This window comes from Carassius carassius, chromosome 15 (assembly GCF_963082965.1).
Source record: "Carassius carassius chromosome 15, fCarCar2.1, whole genome shotgun sequence".
NCBI classification, from domain to species: domain Eukaryota; kingdom Metazoa; phylum Chordata; class Actinopteri; order Cypriniformes; family Cyprinidae; genus Carassius; species Carassius carassius.
The window spans coordinates 16,296,595-16,313,118 of NC_081769.1; the positions used below are offsets into that span (position 1 = coordinate 16,296,595).

General features: G+C 35.6%; 1 protein-coding gene across 1 annotated transcript; it reads left to right on the forward strand.

Moving 5' to 3' along the window:
• Positions 1–3,178: 3,178 nt before the first annotated feature.
• On the forward strand, positions 3,179–14,089 carry cacng8b (calcium channel, voltage-dependent, gamma subunit 8b). The gene is made up of 5 exons (XM_059567582.1): positions 3,179–3,447; positions 4,145–4,369; positions 11,678–11,761; positions 12,427–12,567; positions 13,260–14,089. The coding sequence occupies exons 2-5, from the start codon at positions 4,147–4,149 to the stop codon at positions 14,087–14,089; spliced, it is 1,278 nt and encodes a 425-aa protein (XP_059423565.1). The 5' UTR covers positions 3,179–3,447; positions 4,145–4,146.
• Positions 14,090–16,524: the final 2,435 nt, after the last annotated feature.

Consider the following 16,524-nt stretch of genomic DNA (forward strand, 5'->3'; position numbering starts at 1 on the left):
GCAAAAAAATGACAGCCTGTTATTAATCAGTAACACTTTTGGCACTGTTTTCGGTGGAGGAATATAATAACTCTTTATTTGAGGAGAAGTAATGATATTTTTTTAAAAAGTGAATTCTGTAAGGCAGTGGTTCTCAATTGGCCCCAGATTTACCAAAATGTCACAAAAAAAAACATTTCAATTATATTATTATGAACATTCAATTATATTATTATGAACCACATAGGTCTAAGAATATGCAGCATTAGTGATTTTTTTCTTTCTAGATGTTTCATGCTATGGGGAGCCAATAATTAGTTGCAAAAAACACAATGTTCTTTAGTATATTAAATCATGGAGAGATTGACTAGATGCATGCAATGTGATAAGTATGTATTTTTGATACACTCATTTATATTGTTAGGTGTAGCACTGAACAATTCTTGGTTTTTGAATGAAAATATACTTTTATTCACCAAGAATGGATTAAATTGATCAAAAATAACAGTGAAGATATTTATAACATTAAAACTAATTAGATTTCCAAATAAATGCTGTTCTTTAAACTTTCCATTCATCAAAGAATCCTGATAAAGTTTTCAACATTTGATAATAAATGCTACTTGCACCAAATCAGCATATTAATATGATTTCTGAAGGATCACGTGACTCTGAGTATGCTGAAAATCCAGATTTACCATAACAGACAGAAATGACATTTTACAATATATTAAAATAGAATTTATTTTAAATTGTAATAAATTCTGGGTTTTGATCAAATAAATGCAGTAGCATCATTGGTGAGCACAAGAGAATTCTTTCAAAAACAGAACATCTTTGATTATACTACATTTGCAAACAGTAGTGCATAATAGTCCATGCTACTAATGTACTGTACATTTGAGACACATAATTCATATTACATACAAAAGACTGAAGTATAATATATTTATTTATACCATACACTCTCAGAAAAAAAGTACAAAAGCTGTCACTGGGCCACTACCTTTTTAAAAGGTACATCTTTATACCTTATTTACCCCTAAAGGTTGCATATTAGTAGTACCTAAACAGTACATTTTAGTACCTTTTGAAAGATAACCAACTCAGTGATGGATAATACAGTTTAACTTAACAGGGCTTACTGCATATTCCTGCACTTTTCTCAGGGCACAGATTAATTGCTGTAACATTGAGAGGAATTAAATTTACAGAGCTTTGAATATGGTAGTTAGTGTAATTTACTGTGTGGTAGTATCGTAGTAGTTTCTAGTTATTGCATACTAGATTTCTAATGCAATAGTAAATTTATCGTGCATATTAGGTTTATAGTACACCTGTAGTGCATACAGTACTAGATGTAGAGAATATTAAATATTATTGTAAGTGTTCCCATGTTCCCAAGTTATTAGTATACGTTTAGTTTTGTAGAAGTATACAATATTGCTGCAATGCAGTTAGCAACTTTTACATTTCTGAAGTTTTATAGCTTCCTTAATACTGGCAATGTAATAAAGCACCATTAATCAGTGATAACACGCTTAGAAAAGAAGCATTTGTGATCTGTGAATATGACTTTGAGACAAGGGCTGCTGGCAGAGACAGGAGCTGTAGTAATGAAATCTTGGACCCAGTTTACACAGGTTAATGTCACATGATGCTTTATTTCCTGCTGAGACTCGACTGAGAGTGTGGAAACAGACTGTTGCCTCTCTACCTCCATTTTTCACAGCTTCAGTCCCAGATTCTTGTATTAATCACAATAAACTTCATGAGATTAAATGAGAGATTTTCATCTTCTCCATCTGCTTGTATCAAGTTATTTTATCATTATGGTTTTCTGATTAATACCTTTACCCTTACCTGTGGCCATAGGTATTAGACTAGCGGTACGGTATTCGTTAATAAATTTAAAGTTCATATATAAATTAACTCATTTGCAGCTTCTTCACTATAAATGTCTAATTACAAAATGTTTAATAGAAAATGGCTATCGTTTCAATAGAAATGACATTAAAATACAGATTTTAGTTTACAGTATGTCCCTGTCTGTGTATGTAGTACAAATTAACCATATTTCGAAAGACAATTAAAGTAATTATGAAATCACATTTAAAGATGTAATTAAATCTTGTGGAAGTAGCTCAAAAAATCATTATATTGCATTTAATATATTTTATGTTACTTGCAATTACATGAAATTAAGTTTCTAAAAACATTACATTCATTTGCACTTCATTATATTATTAGTAGTATATTATTTCGGTGATAAGTACACATGTATTCATATACTTTATGAGTATTCAAAAATATAAATACACATACATTCACACAGGTTACTATCCCAAATAATTCTCATTAATGGCTGCTTGAAACTCATTGTATGTCCTTTTTGTTATTGGTTGTGTTCAATTGGTTTTGTACAGTTTATATTTAGTTTGTTCTCTGCTATTTTTGTATTTATAGTCTACCAGCTTCTACAGCTGATAAACATCTTTTAGTTAGAATCCCTCGATTGCTACATGCATAATTCCACATTTACAATATTTTTTTGTTTGTTTTTGCACTGATGTGACACATTAGAAAACGGCTGAGATTTTCCATCCATGCTTAACTCAAAAGGGATTTTTCTGTGAGGGCTACAAATCTGTACTGCAGAGGCTCACCATGCGAACAGGGTTTAACCCATTTTGATGGCTGTGCCATATTGCATTATAAATTATTAACGGCCAAGGCAGCCCTGCATTATGTCTGCTAAATTATGTTTGCTAAATTATGCGTACTGCACGATTGTCCTCTGATTTTGTAGGTTTTTCCTTGTGTGTGTGTTTGTGAGCATCTTTGCCTCTTATAGGTGTGGTTAACATAAAGCATCCGGCGCTGTGAGGTAATGCTTCTCCTCCTGCTTGGTCAGGGAGTCTCTACAGGCTCATTGCAATGATCCAATTCATGTCATGTTGCTGAATTGCATGTTTGTCAGTTATTCCCTTATCTCGTCCCGAGGGATGAAAGCACTGCCCCCCTCCCATCTCTCCATGCTTTTGCGATTCAGCGTTACTATGGTAACAGTGGAGCCCTGCCTTCGCTCCTCTCTCCCCAAGTTCTTAAGAATCTTTGCTTGCCAAAGTCCCCCCAAACATTTTATTTATTTTTAATTTTTTTGTGGCAAAGAAGTTGCGGCAGAATTCAGTCTTTCTTTCTTCTCTATCTCCAGGTTTTTTAGCAGCAATGAGCAGAACTAACAAAAAGTAAGACACACACACGAAGGCATCAGCACAAGCTTATCCACTTTGGTCGATCTGTGAGAGCAGCAGAGAAACACGGGGAGTAAAAGAGTGCAGGAAGGAGAAAAGGTGTGTGCGAGGACAGTCGATGGATGCTGCCCGGATTGAAGGGACAGCACATTCTCATCTGACGAGGAAAAGAAAGATTTCAAAATTGAGTCGAAGGACAGAAACTCGCCGTCAGGTAAGCTTGGCCAATCAGGTAACAGTGTTAAAGGGATAGTTCACCCCAAAATTACAATTCTGTCATTAATTACTCACCCTCATGTCGTTATAAAGCTGTTAGACATATATCTTCGAAACACAAATTGAGATATCTTTGATGAAATCTGAGGGTACTACCATGGTCAAGGCACAGAAACATAAGACTTTGTAAATTTAGTCGCATTCATGTGCATTCCTCTGCACGTAAACAAGGCGCAGCACATGGTACTCTCCATAATGGAGGTGGACTTTCTCGGTAAAGAAGAAATTGTTGAATAAAGTCATAAAAAGTATTCTCGTAGCTTCATAAAATTAGGGTTGAACCACTGCTGTCCCATGGACAATTTTAACAATGTCCTTACTACTTTTCGGGGCCTTGTACGTGTCAGTTGTGTTGTTGTCTATGCAAGGTCAGAAAGCTCTGGATTTCATCAAAAACATCTTCATTTATGTTCCAAAGATGTTACGTTTTTGCAACAACAAGAGGGTGAGAATTTAATGACAGAATTTTTATTATCACTTTAAATGATCTTTGGGCTGATGCCAAAATAGTGAAAAAGCATTTCTCATCTCTCCATCACTAAACTGTCAAGTTAAAAGAAATCAAATGCGAGGAAAGATAGATGGGCACATCTCTCTCTTCCTTTATTTGCTTCATCTCTCGCTCTCTCCCATAGGCATGGTGTGTGAGAAGGGCATTCAGATCCTTCTCACCATCGTGGGTGCTTTTGCATCCTTCGGCCTGATGACGGTGGCTATCGGCACTGATTATTGGCTGTACTCGCGGGCGCTCATCTGTAACAGCACCGCCAATAACACACAAGAGGATCCCCATAATAAGGAGAAGAAGGACCCCGGGGCCTTGACGCACTCTGGCCTGTGGAGGATCTGTTGTCTGGAGGGTCAGCCACTGTCTTGGCTCTTGGTTACATTGTGGGGGTGGCGTCTGTGTGCAGTTATTTGAAAAAAAAAAAAGAAAAAAAGATGAGTTAAGATTTATTAACATTTGCCTTCGTTAGGGCAGCCCTATGATGAGACAGTGTTGATACAAAAAAATATATATATTATTATAAAAAAATTATTAATCCTTTTTAAAGCATTTACAGAATTTGATATTTCTGTAGCATTTTTAATTCTACAGGCTCTATGGAAATTATGAGATTTATTTTATTCTGTTGACAGCCATAGTTTTTAAGTAAGAAATGAAAAACATATTTGTCTGTTATCTCATCAATTATATATACAATACCATTCAAAAGTTTGGGGTTGGTAAGATTTATTAATGTTTCTAAAAGAAATCTCTTCAGTACTCACTAAAGCTGAATGTATTTAATCAGATATACAGTAAAATAAATAAATAAATAAAACAGCAATATTGTAAAAAATCTAAAATCTTTTGTTTTAATGGTAAAATATTTTAGTATATGTCATCTATTCATGTTATGGCAAAGCTGAAATTTCAGCATCATTACTCCAGTCACTTCTTCAGAGTCAAACTATTTTTCAGAAATCATTCTAATATGCTGATTTGGTTCTCAATAAACATTTCTTATTATCAGTGTTGAACATAATGTTGTACTTAATTTTTTTTTTTTTAAACCTGTTTTTTTTTTTTAAACCTGTTTTTGTTTTAATGCTGAATACAATTAACCTATTTAAAATAATAATTATAATAATGTTTCTAACCCAAACTTTTGAATGTGGTGTGTTTGTGTGTGTGTGTGTATATACACACACACACACACACACACACACACACATAATATCTGCAGTGACGATATAAAATGTTATCTTTGTAATATCACACTATTCTTTATATTTATATCTTAGGAAGGAGGTCACTTGAAGGGCATATTCTTATTTTAAGAGGATAAAAAAACATGTCTTAGATTATTTTACAGGCTGGCAATGATTCCAATTGTAAAAATAGTCTAATCATAAGGTTTGCAATGTTTACTTTAATAATCATCAAATTAATATGATCTCTCATGCTTTACATAATGCATATAAAGTATTTTCATAATCAAGTACATTTAAATTATTCTGAAAATGGCTAATGTGCGTGTAGAAAGGATGAAACCATTTAAAAAATGTTCAGTTCTTGATTTAAATAGTATTAAAGTATAATTAACACACACACACAGTATCATAAAACGTATACAAGTCCTGAACCCTGATATGGCCATTTACTGCTAAAGAGTTTTGAGTGTAGAAGTGAAGCCCAACAAAGTCTGTAAAGGCCTAATTAAAAGGCTGAGCTGATTGCATTGAGAGGTCAACACAGAGGGACAGCAGTCTTGGACTTAGGGGCCGTTCTAGCACCTCCGGCTCTCACTCATCCCCGTGTAATGCGCTCTCTGCTCCGCCTGCAGCCAGCCATTGTGCTCTGCTAATTTAGCCTTATGGCTAAGCTCTCTGATAACAAAGCATTCAATTAAAGATAAGCCTGGATTCCCAATAATCACAGTGGCGCGGCTTCTCTCTCTCAGTCGTCTCTCTTTGTTTCTTTCTCGATCTCATTAAAGCTTCGCTTTCCCCTTTTTCTTTGCCCCGTCGGTCGCTGTAGTGTAACAGCACTCTTGGCATAGTTTGGAGGTCAAGACATCCTTGCTTTCCCCAGGGATTAGAGCCAAGATGGATGCTTAGTAGAAACACAATTAAGAGCAGATGAAGTGGAAAGCGGACATTTTGGATCTGCATAATGAATGTCACAGCTAGACCGGACCAAACAGCAAATACTGTTGGCTGTGTGATGATGGGTGCACTGATTGTCACATCATCCCGAATCGATTCTAGACACGCATGCACGCACATGCTGGGTCTCGTCCTTGCCTTCATCCAAGCTCCCCTGTTGCTGGAGCAATCGATAGCAGAAGCTAATGCTATTCTTAAAGATAATGAGCTGCTTTCATGTTTATGTAGCTTATATCAAAGAAAGCAAGGTCAGTAGGTAAAGTAGGTAAGTAGGTAAATACCTGCTGAGAAGTCCAGTTTAGAGCATCCAGCATGAGTATCCATACCGGCTTGGTGCTGGTCTAAACCATAGAAATGTATACATAGATGCCTCATTAGCTGCTGTTTCTGTGGGCTGCTATACATAAATCATCCATCATGTTAAAAGGGGCAAGGCCTGTCTATGAACGCTCAAGAAACTTGATTTTGAGATGATTTTGCTAAACTAACACAATGCAACAAGACAAAGGCATTAGATAACATAACATCAAAAAGTTACCATAGTTTAAAATCCTGTAATATTGTACGGCGCCCCTAAGGTGACGTGGTCGGTTCATTTAGTTTTGTTGTGGCCACAAGATATTAATTTGAGAGAACGTCATATTAACTCATGGGAACATGATATTATGTCGTGGCCATGAGATCATTTTGTCGAGGTAATGCGTCCATTTCTCGTGGCCATGACTTCTTATGTTGAGCGAACCTTGTGACCAAGAGATAAATGTAAACAAACCTGTGTGACCAAAGCAACCCGGGCTTATCAGAGGTGGATTTATTAATTTTTTATCTAGAAATTAGACATTTTATTTTATTATAGAAATTATTACATTATTAAATTATTATATTAACCATAGGCCTTGGCTATCGGACTGCATAACGTGCAATAGTCAACATTCAAATTTATTATGAATAAATTCTACATAAAGTGCATAATATAAAAAAGGCCTACAAGAAAACATTTTTAGTCCATTAACTGATAGTCTTTTCCCCTTGATATTTGTATATTATTATTATTATTTGCCTATTATGATTGGTTATAATTTTTATATTCGTTAATATAAATTTTACCCCTTCATTTCGATCTCTTTACTTTCATGTTCAGAAAACTTTTGTAACTAATAGCCTACTGTTAATGCTCGACATGCCAATAAAGCTTTGATTATGCTGACTGGAATTTTTGCTGAAATGCAATTTAAATTGAACATATATTTCATTATATTTCGGCTAATTAATGGACCATAATTATAAATATTATAGTATTTTGTTATATTATTATAGTATAGTATAGTATAGTATATATATATTATAGTATTTAGAAATTATTCATACACATAGTTTCATTTGTAAATAAAAACACAACACGCTCATTTATCATCGCACATGGGCATAAATACAATCATGAAGTCAAAACTTTATTGACATTTGTCAGGCATTTATTTACAAAATAATTATACAAAACATTAACTAGGTAAAGCGATACAGAAATTGAAAGGGGAAATAAGCATAAATAACAATAAATACAAAAATGTAGCCATAAAAAGTTAATGTAACAATAATTATAATATACAAATATTAAATTAAATTTTTAATTTTAATAAAACTGTTTTATCTATTTTTGATAATCCCGGGTTTCTATGGTCACACAGGTTTGTTTACGCATTAAACTTGTGGCCACAAGATAAACATGTCATTCCCTCACAACATAAGAAGTCATGGCCACGAGAAATGGATCGTTCCATCAACATAACATCTCAAGACCACGACATAAGGATGTTGTTACCTCAACAAAATAACGACATAATATAATGTTCCCACGAGTTAATATGATGGTCCCTCAAATTAATATCTCGTGGCCACAACATATTATCACGTTACCACGAGTTATGAATTTAAATGTTCAAATGTTTTTAAAACCACTGGCTGCACAATCTTGGAAAGCCATTGCTTTTTACTGTGAGTGATGACATATTTACTGGAGCAGTTGAATGTGGCATCTACATACCGTACACAAAATACATAAATTAAAAATAATAATAAAAATAAAATGTTAACTTTTACATATTTTACTTAGTTGTCAAAGCAACATTTCTCACTTTTTTTATTTGATGTACTAAAATAATCTATAACCAATTAAAAAAAAATTCAGGTACATTTAAAAACATTAAAAAATATATTTAATTCAAAATACAACTACTAAAACGTTAACTAAATTTTAAATGAGAACATAAAATAATAACTAAAACTAATAAAAAATATTGACAGAAATTATAATAGTTTTTAAATTATACTACAATGACATTTGATTGCACAGCTGGATTAAAAGTAACGTGCTCTGCTTTTTACTCAGTGCTTAACATTTTTCAACTGACCTTGACCAGAAAAAAAAGGAAAGCATGCAGTCTTTTTTTTTTTTTTTTTTTATAGGGTACAAGGTGATTCCATTGCAAACTATTGAAAAAATAAATACACTGGTCTTAGCTCTTCGGTGGACACATGGCCTTATGATGAAGCCAGCTATTTCTTGCTGGCAAACAAATATATAGATATAAAAAAATTGGGATAGAAGATTACAGTGCTTTTGGACTGGATTTCTGTCATACCTCAAATTATGACTCAAAATTATACAAAAAGCTGGTGATGCCTTTATATTCAACTGTGCATGAGCACTACTCAAGACAAGCAAGAGTAAGCTGCAGCTGGCCTGCCAAAAGGCAAAAAAATAATTGTTTGATCAATCAGTTAATTCCCCCAAATATCAAGCAGGGATGAATGACAAATACGTAAAAATTAAATGAGAACCACTGAAAGCAAAACAAAGTGCGGCACTGTGTTCTTTAAAACATGGGCAGCAAATGATCCAGTGTTCGCTATGGCTCGAAAAAATGCTGCTCAGTAAAATGCTGCTCTACATGAACTCCATCTCTGCAAGTGCCTCAAGTTTGGGTCTCTTATAACCTGCATTTATCTTCATGATAAAATTCACTGCAAATTTTTGCAGTGCATCTTTGGCCCCGCAAAGTAAAGTAATAGTCTTATAAATGATCTTGTCAATCATGTCTCTTCCCAGGTCAGGAACTTTGGTTTCATTCTAGACTCAAAAAAATTCAGTCGTCAAGAACAGTTTTTATCAATTACGTATCATCTCGACATTGAAATATTTGTCTTTTCATGACCTTCTTGCCTATGGTACAAAATGCTGCTGCAAGGCTGTTGACCAGGGCAAAGAAAAATCATCATTTTACAACAATTTTAGCCTCTCTTCACTGGCTACCTGACCATTTTAGAATTCAATATAAAATGTTGTTGTTTGTTTTTAAGGCTTTTATTGGTCAAGCCCCATCTTACCTCACAGATCTTACTCCTCTTTCATCCTCCAGATCTTTAAGATCTTCTGACAGGGCTTTTTTAGCTGTCCCTCGTACACATTTAAAAACAAATGATAATAGGGCTTTTTCAGTTGCAGCCCCCTATTTTTGGAATCAGCTGCCACTAGACATCCACCTTTTGTTGCACCATTTGTTACAACTTTTACAACGATGTTGAAAATATATCTTTTCTCCCAGGCATTCGAATTGGATTTTATCTCTGTTTTTTATAATTTTACTGTTTTATGATCTGTCCTGCTTGTTTTATGTTTTAACCTTTTGATTCTGTTCAGCACTTTTGCCAGCTTTGCTGAGATAAATGTGCTATATAAATAAACTTTACTTAATTTACTTAGTTACAATCCACATTTAAAAGCCGATATATATATATATATATATATATATATATATATATATATATATAAACTAGTGCAAAAACTTGTGAGCTGATACACTATTGTGGTACTCAATATATTTTCCCAAGGTTGCAGGTCAGTTGATGTGCACTTGATGATAGATACTATTATTTAGACACAAGGACATTGCTGAAAGATGCAGTATCTCTAACAAAGATCCCAAATGGTGATGCCAGATTTTCCTCAGTGATACCTTTCCTTTTTGTGCCCTCATCTCTTTCTTACAGATTAATGTCCACGAGAGGAGGAATATAAAAAGGCTTAAACAGCTGTGAAAAGAACCCCCCTCACACCTGTCCACCTGTATCTCCCTGCGTGTGTCTCATCAATCCATCACATTCCCTTTCCATCAATCAACACCAGTCATGATGTCATCTTAGTCCGTCAGTCTGTCTCTCTGCACTGGAGTGGGTATCTATTCACTCCCTGACTGGCTCCAAGCCTATCTGCATGTGTGTGTGTGTTTCCTGTTCCACATCTTAACAAATGAACATAATGAATTAAGAGAATTAGATCTGTATCAGGCGCTACAATCCGAAAATGACTTCCCTATCTAATTTAGAGATTGGATTGCTGATTAGCCCATTAATTGATATTTCAGAACTCTTGCAGTATTCCTTAATGAGATTTCAGAAGGGTCTCTATATCTATGTCTGTCTGTCTCTCATCTGTATCTATCCATCTATGTCTGTCTCTCATCTATATATCTATCTCTCATATATCCACATATCTGTCTCTCATCTATCAATCTAGCTGTCTCTCATCGATCGGTCTTTCTATATGTATATAGAATTTTTCTATATATGTCTGTCATCTATCTATCTGCCATCTAGCTATCTATCTGTCTATCTTTCATCTGCCTCACATCTATCTGTCGATCTTTTTGTCTATGTCTGTCTGTCTCACATTAATGCCTGTTTTATTATGAGAAAATATGTTTGTATCTTTATTTCTGAGTAAGTTCTAATGTTTCTGTTATAGCAAAAAATATATAGAAAAAACGTGACTGCAGTATCATTTTAGTAGGAGAAAATGTATATCCATGCAGTTTTCCATATCAGAGACTTTTTTTTTTTTTTAAGAATTTATTTTTATTTGGCAAGGACTCATTAATTTCGTAAAAAATTACAGTGAAGACATTTATATTATTACAAATAATTAGTTTCAAATAAATACTGTTATTTCAAATGGTGTATGTATAAGTTTCCACAAAATATTAAGTAACTGTTTTCAACATTGATAATATCTGAAGGGTCATGTGACACCGAAGACTAAAGTAACGACGCTGAAAATTTAGCTTTAAATCACAGGAATACATTACTTTTTAAAATATATTAGAATAGAAAATGGTTATTTAAAATTGTAATTTTTACTTGGTTGAGCAAAAGAGACTTCCTTCAAAAACATTAAAAACTTTTGAACGGAAGTGTAATTAAACCGCGATGTCACTTAATTATGAACTAGATAAGTATTAAATATTAAAATGATCCAACTACAATGTCTGCCAGAAAGTGCAGTGAGAGCTTGTACATCAGGGTGTGATCCTGAAGACCTTTGTGGGAGAGTGTGAGGGCTTTTGATGGAGGTACAGTGCTGCAGTTCATTCTCAGTTAAGCTCAGAAATAACATATGTGCAGTATGTGGGGCTTGTTGCGAGGATGTCTTACCTGTGATGTTCCTGTCTGTTTACTTGTAGGGGTGAAGCGTGGCGTGTGCTCCCAGATCAACCACTTCCCAGAGGACGCAGACTTTGATCATGATGGAGCAGAATACGTCCTGCGTAAGCAGCTGCCCTTTATTACAACGACAGACTTTATCATGACAAAGCATTTCTGCATCATGAATGAAATGCAGCTACAGCAAATGTCTTTGCCTTGTTAAAGAAACAGTACACCCAAAAATAAAGCATTTCTACTATTTATTCACTCATTTTTAGTGTTAAATCCTTGTTCTTGCTTCCTTGTTTTTTTTTTAAGTAACATATTGCAGATTCACAATAATTCTTCAAATTCAATCCTATGCTTCATATCCCCTGAAATGCTCCAAGACATTTCTGTACTACAGTTTCCTGTGTGCACGTGTGCATGTCACACACATAAATGCATGCATGCACCCAGGTTGGCATTTTGGTTGGTATTTAGATGGCATTTCCTTGCACTGTCCCAGATTGACTGGTCTCAGATGGGATGCCGAACCGCCAGGGGAACATTTTTCCTCTGGGGCTTTTTCATACACAGTGCACAACAGCCTCATTTTATTACCCAGGTGCCTCATTTTAGCTTAATATTTATGTCTAAAAATGTGGCATGGAGATAAGTATGCACAGTGTCAAAGACCTGAACAGAATTGACTCGCCTACACTCATCATGTCTCAAGCTTCTAATGCTCTCCGTCTCTCGCCCTCTCCCATCTGTCTCTCTACTCCGCTATTCTCTTTCCCTGCAGGAGTGGTTAGGGCCTCCAACATCTTTCCCATTCTTAGTGCCATCCTGCTGCTAATGGGAGGAGTCTGTATCGCAGCCAGCCGTTTCTACAAGAGAAAAAGGAACATCGTGCTGGGGGCTGGCATTCTGTTTGTAGCGGCAGGTAAAGTGTGTGCATTATGTGTGTACAAGCATTGGTCAAGGAGTAAATGTCAAATTACATCTAATATTTACCTGTGCTAGAAAAGTGTGTCATACACCGTGGTGTCCTATAAAGTCTAAAAGTCTTAAATATGGGATTTAACTTTTTTTTTTTATTAAATGTGAATAAATGCATACATGGAAAAACCTGTCAATTTAAATATTTATGGTTTTAATATAATGCATGGAAGATGCACAATATTATATCCCATTTTTATTTATGCATTTTGCAGACACCTTTATCCAAAGGAGCTTACACTGCATTCAGGATAAACATTTCATTTTAAATTTACTTTTGATAAAGGCATCGGCCAAACGCATAAATAAAAATGGAAAGTAATCTTATAATTAAATATGTATAATGCAATATAATTGCATATATTATAAATTATTTTAATATAAAAATATGACAAAAGAAAACACCACGAAATGCTATGAAATGCTTAATACAATTTTACAACAAGTCTTTAAGTGAATGTCTGTACAGAATGATCCACAATATAACTGTAAAATGTAAAACATTTTATCTGATAAAACCTAATTGCCAGATTGGACAGTGAATGCTTCAGAATCTTTTTTATTCTGTATTTCTCAGTACCTGAGAGTTTTGATCAGTTGGCATGTTTTGATCATTGATCTTTCACTGATCTTTAGGCCTGAGTAACATCATTGGTGTGATAGTGTACATTTCTGCCGCTCTGGGTGACATTTCCCCAAAGAAGGATGAAGATAAGAAATGGCAGTACTCCTACGGCTGGTCCTTCTACTTCGGCGGGCTGTCCTTCATCCTGGCTGAGATGGTGGGCGTGTTGGCAGTAAACATCTACATCGAGAAGAACAAGGAGCTCCGCTGTCGCTCTCGCACCGATATCTTTAAGAGCACCACTCACGCCATGCTACGGCTCCCAAGCTACCGCTTCCGGCGCAGATCACGTTCCAGCTCTCGATCCACAGACCCCTCCCGCTCACGAGACCCCTCTCCCGTGGGTGGCCCACCAGGGGGGAAGAACTTCGGAATGCCCCCGTCTGCTTTACTCTCTCAGGGGTCCATATCTGTGTCCACTCTACCCAACCCTCACTCCCGTTCCGCTCTGCCAGGGGGCGATATTTCCCTTTACACCCTCTCTCGAGACCCCAAACTGGGTGGTTTGGGAGGTCTGGGCGCCCCTCCGCTGTACGGCACAGTGGACCGCGCCACGCTATACCAGCTGCACAACTGCTTCCCGAAAGAGAGCGGAGGGAGCGGAGGAAGCATTATGATAACTGGGACACTGCCCTCGCTCAAATCCCACAATCCCTCAGCTGTCCAAAATTCTTCCAACTCCAACGCACCACTCAGCAACTCCGTCCCGTCCTCGCAGCCTCCACCTTTCTCCTCCTCTACGGTGGAGCGGGAACGAGGGATGGGAACACTGGATAGGCTAGGAAAAGGTGACAGAGAGAGCAACTCCAACACGTTAAATAGAAAAACTACACCAGTGTAGTCTCTTGGCATTGACAAATGTTTCACTTTATAAAAAAAAATAAAGAGTAAATGAAAGACAAACATCTCATAATAATAACAACACCTTGTTTTTTTTTTTTCTTCAGTACTGTTTTAATGAAACTATTATCATGGAATACTGTGATATTTTGCTTGATTTTAGGCTTGGAATTTCAAGATGGTGAAGTGTTGTTGTTATTATGAATGCATTTGAACTGCTAGCTCTTAACATGTTGAATGATTCTAGTTTTTAAACTAGAAAGACTATTTTGCTTTTCAAAGATTTTTGACTGTGATTCCAAAACGTGATACTGAGCACTGCAGAAACATGAGTGTATTCAATGTGTGTGAGAAGATTATTACTACGACTAACTTTGTGAGAAGCATTATTTATTTTAAAGAAAGTTTTATTTTCTACCCTTTGATAACATGCAATTTAGTGTAATATCTGTCTTCCAGCTCAGTAAAGAGATCAGCACCATAATTGATGGACTGAAATGACAAAGAGTTAAAATGAAAAAGATTTTTTATATAAACCTACCATCATATTTTTGTTAAAATCACTATTATTAGTAGAAGTAGCACTTGTTGAATTGAAAACCTTTGTTTTGGGGCATTAAAACATTCCCTCATTTGTTCAAAGAGGGACAGATGATATATTTGTGTAGAGAGAATGACGAATGATGACATTCAGTAGAGGGACTTCTATCCAAAACTGTGCTTTTCAAATTGGAGGGAGGTAGGATGGATGGAAAAAAAACAACTTTTTAAATTAAAACTGTATATTACACATAACTGTATTTGAAAAAAAAAGAAGATACTTTAAAAATCTAGAGTACAGATGTGGCGGGGGGGTTGGGTCGGGCTTGAAAAGGGAAGAATGGGTAGCTGGGTCGGGTTCTTTTGAAAATGTATGAGGACACGGTCTTCCTTGAGCTCTGATTGGGCTACACTTGTATGTGGGGCATGCCCGGTGTCATTTGTGTTTTCCCTCCATTGTGTCATGTGATCATGACAGCATCCCAAAGGCAAACTCCCATCCAAAAAACAAAAACAAATGTTCACTGTGCTGCACCTGACTCCCTTTGATCCGTCTGCTTCTCTAAATGAGAATCATATATGTGGACATTCTGCTAACCTTTAACCTTTATTCCATGATCTCAGCCAACAAGAGGTCAACACAGGACATTACATAAAAGAGTGCAAATGAGCATCAAATCACAACCTGCAGTCGGGGGTCTTTTTTAATTCATACAAAAAAAAAAAATTGTGGAAAGCTACACAGACAGCATTTATGTGGTCAGTTATAAATAATACGTAGTGGAGAATAGATATATCTAGAGAAAATATGGTTTATCTTAATGTGTGATAAACTCTTAACACTGTATTGCACGAATTTTACATATAAAAGAAACAACAGACAATCTACGAGTGATGTCGTTTGTGTGTTTTTAACATCTTTATCCATAAAAGATAACCAAGATGATCTTTCATGGAAGTATGTTGGAAGCACGTTTCCAGTTAAAAATACAGCTAAGTAATAGTGAGATAAAGTTTAAAACACAACATAGTGACAAAGTTACAAAGTCAAAATTCAGTAAAAAAAAAAAAAAAAAAAAAATACAAATAAAAGTCACAATTATCTTTTTTTTTTTTTTTTTTTAACTCTGAGGACAAAATGGGCTTCCGTTAAACTGGTTCTCAACCAGGGGCCAGGGCACACTAGGGGGCTTATTAAAAATAAGACAAAATTAGTATTAAAACAAACCAAATCAATCAAGATATTTCTTATTTTAATTCACCCCTCAACAAAGGTTTTTTCTTTTTCTTTGAAGAACCAAGACTCTTTATATGAGGTAAATGTCACATAAAATTATAAAAATCTGAATATATTTTTCTAGTAACGTCAAACACAAATACTTTATTGGGTAGAAATTGTGGGGAAAAAAAAAAAATTATATGTATATATTATTTATATATTTTTTTTTGCCTGATTTCCAGATGAGCAGTCCATCAATTTCTCACTATTGGAGGACTGTTTAGAGGTTTTTATTGTACCCACCCACAAACATCCACTCATTTTGGTCCCGACCAACAATTAATAAACCTGCACGAGCAGATCCTGTTTTATCCCCCCCAACCCACGCACTCGTACACATAAAAAGTGAAAGAACAGCCAGCTAGTCTGACAGGCACTATTAAAGGGCTATATATACAAGCAGACCTCTGGCTTGAGTGTCAACCTACAGCTCCAATTTCCCTATTCCTGCAGCCTACAGATTCACCACATTAAATGGGCCAGTAATAAGCTCGCTGTGGGACATGTTGAGACAGTTGCTCCAGGAACATGCTCACCACCTGTCATTTCTGTGGTTTAAGGAGATCAAGATTGTTACGCACAGGATGGAGGATTTAGTTAGACTGGACGAAAGACAC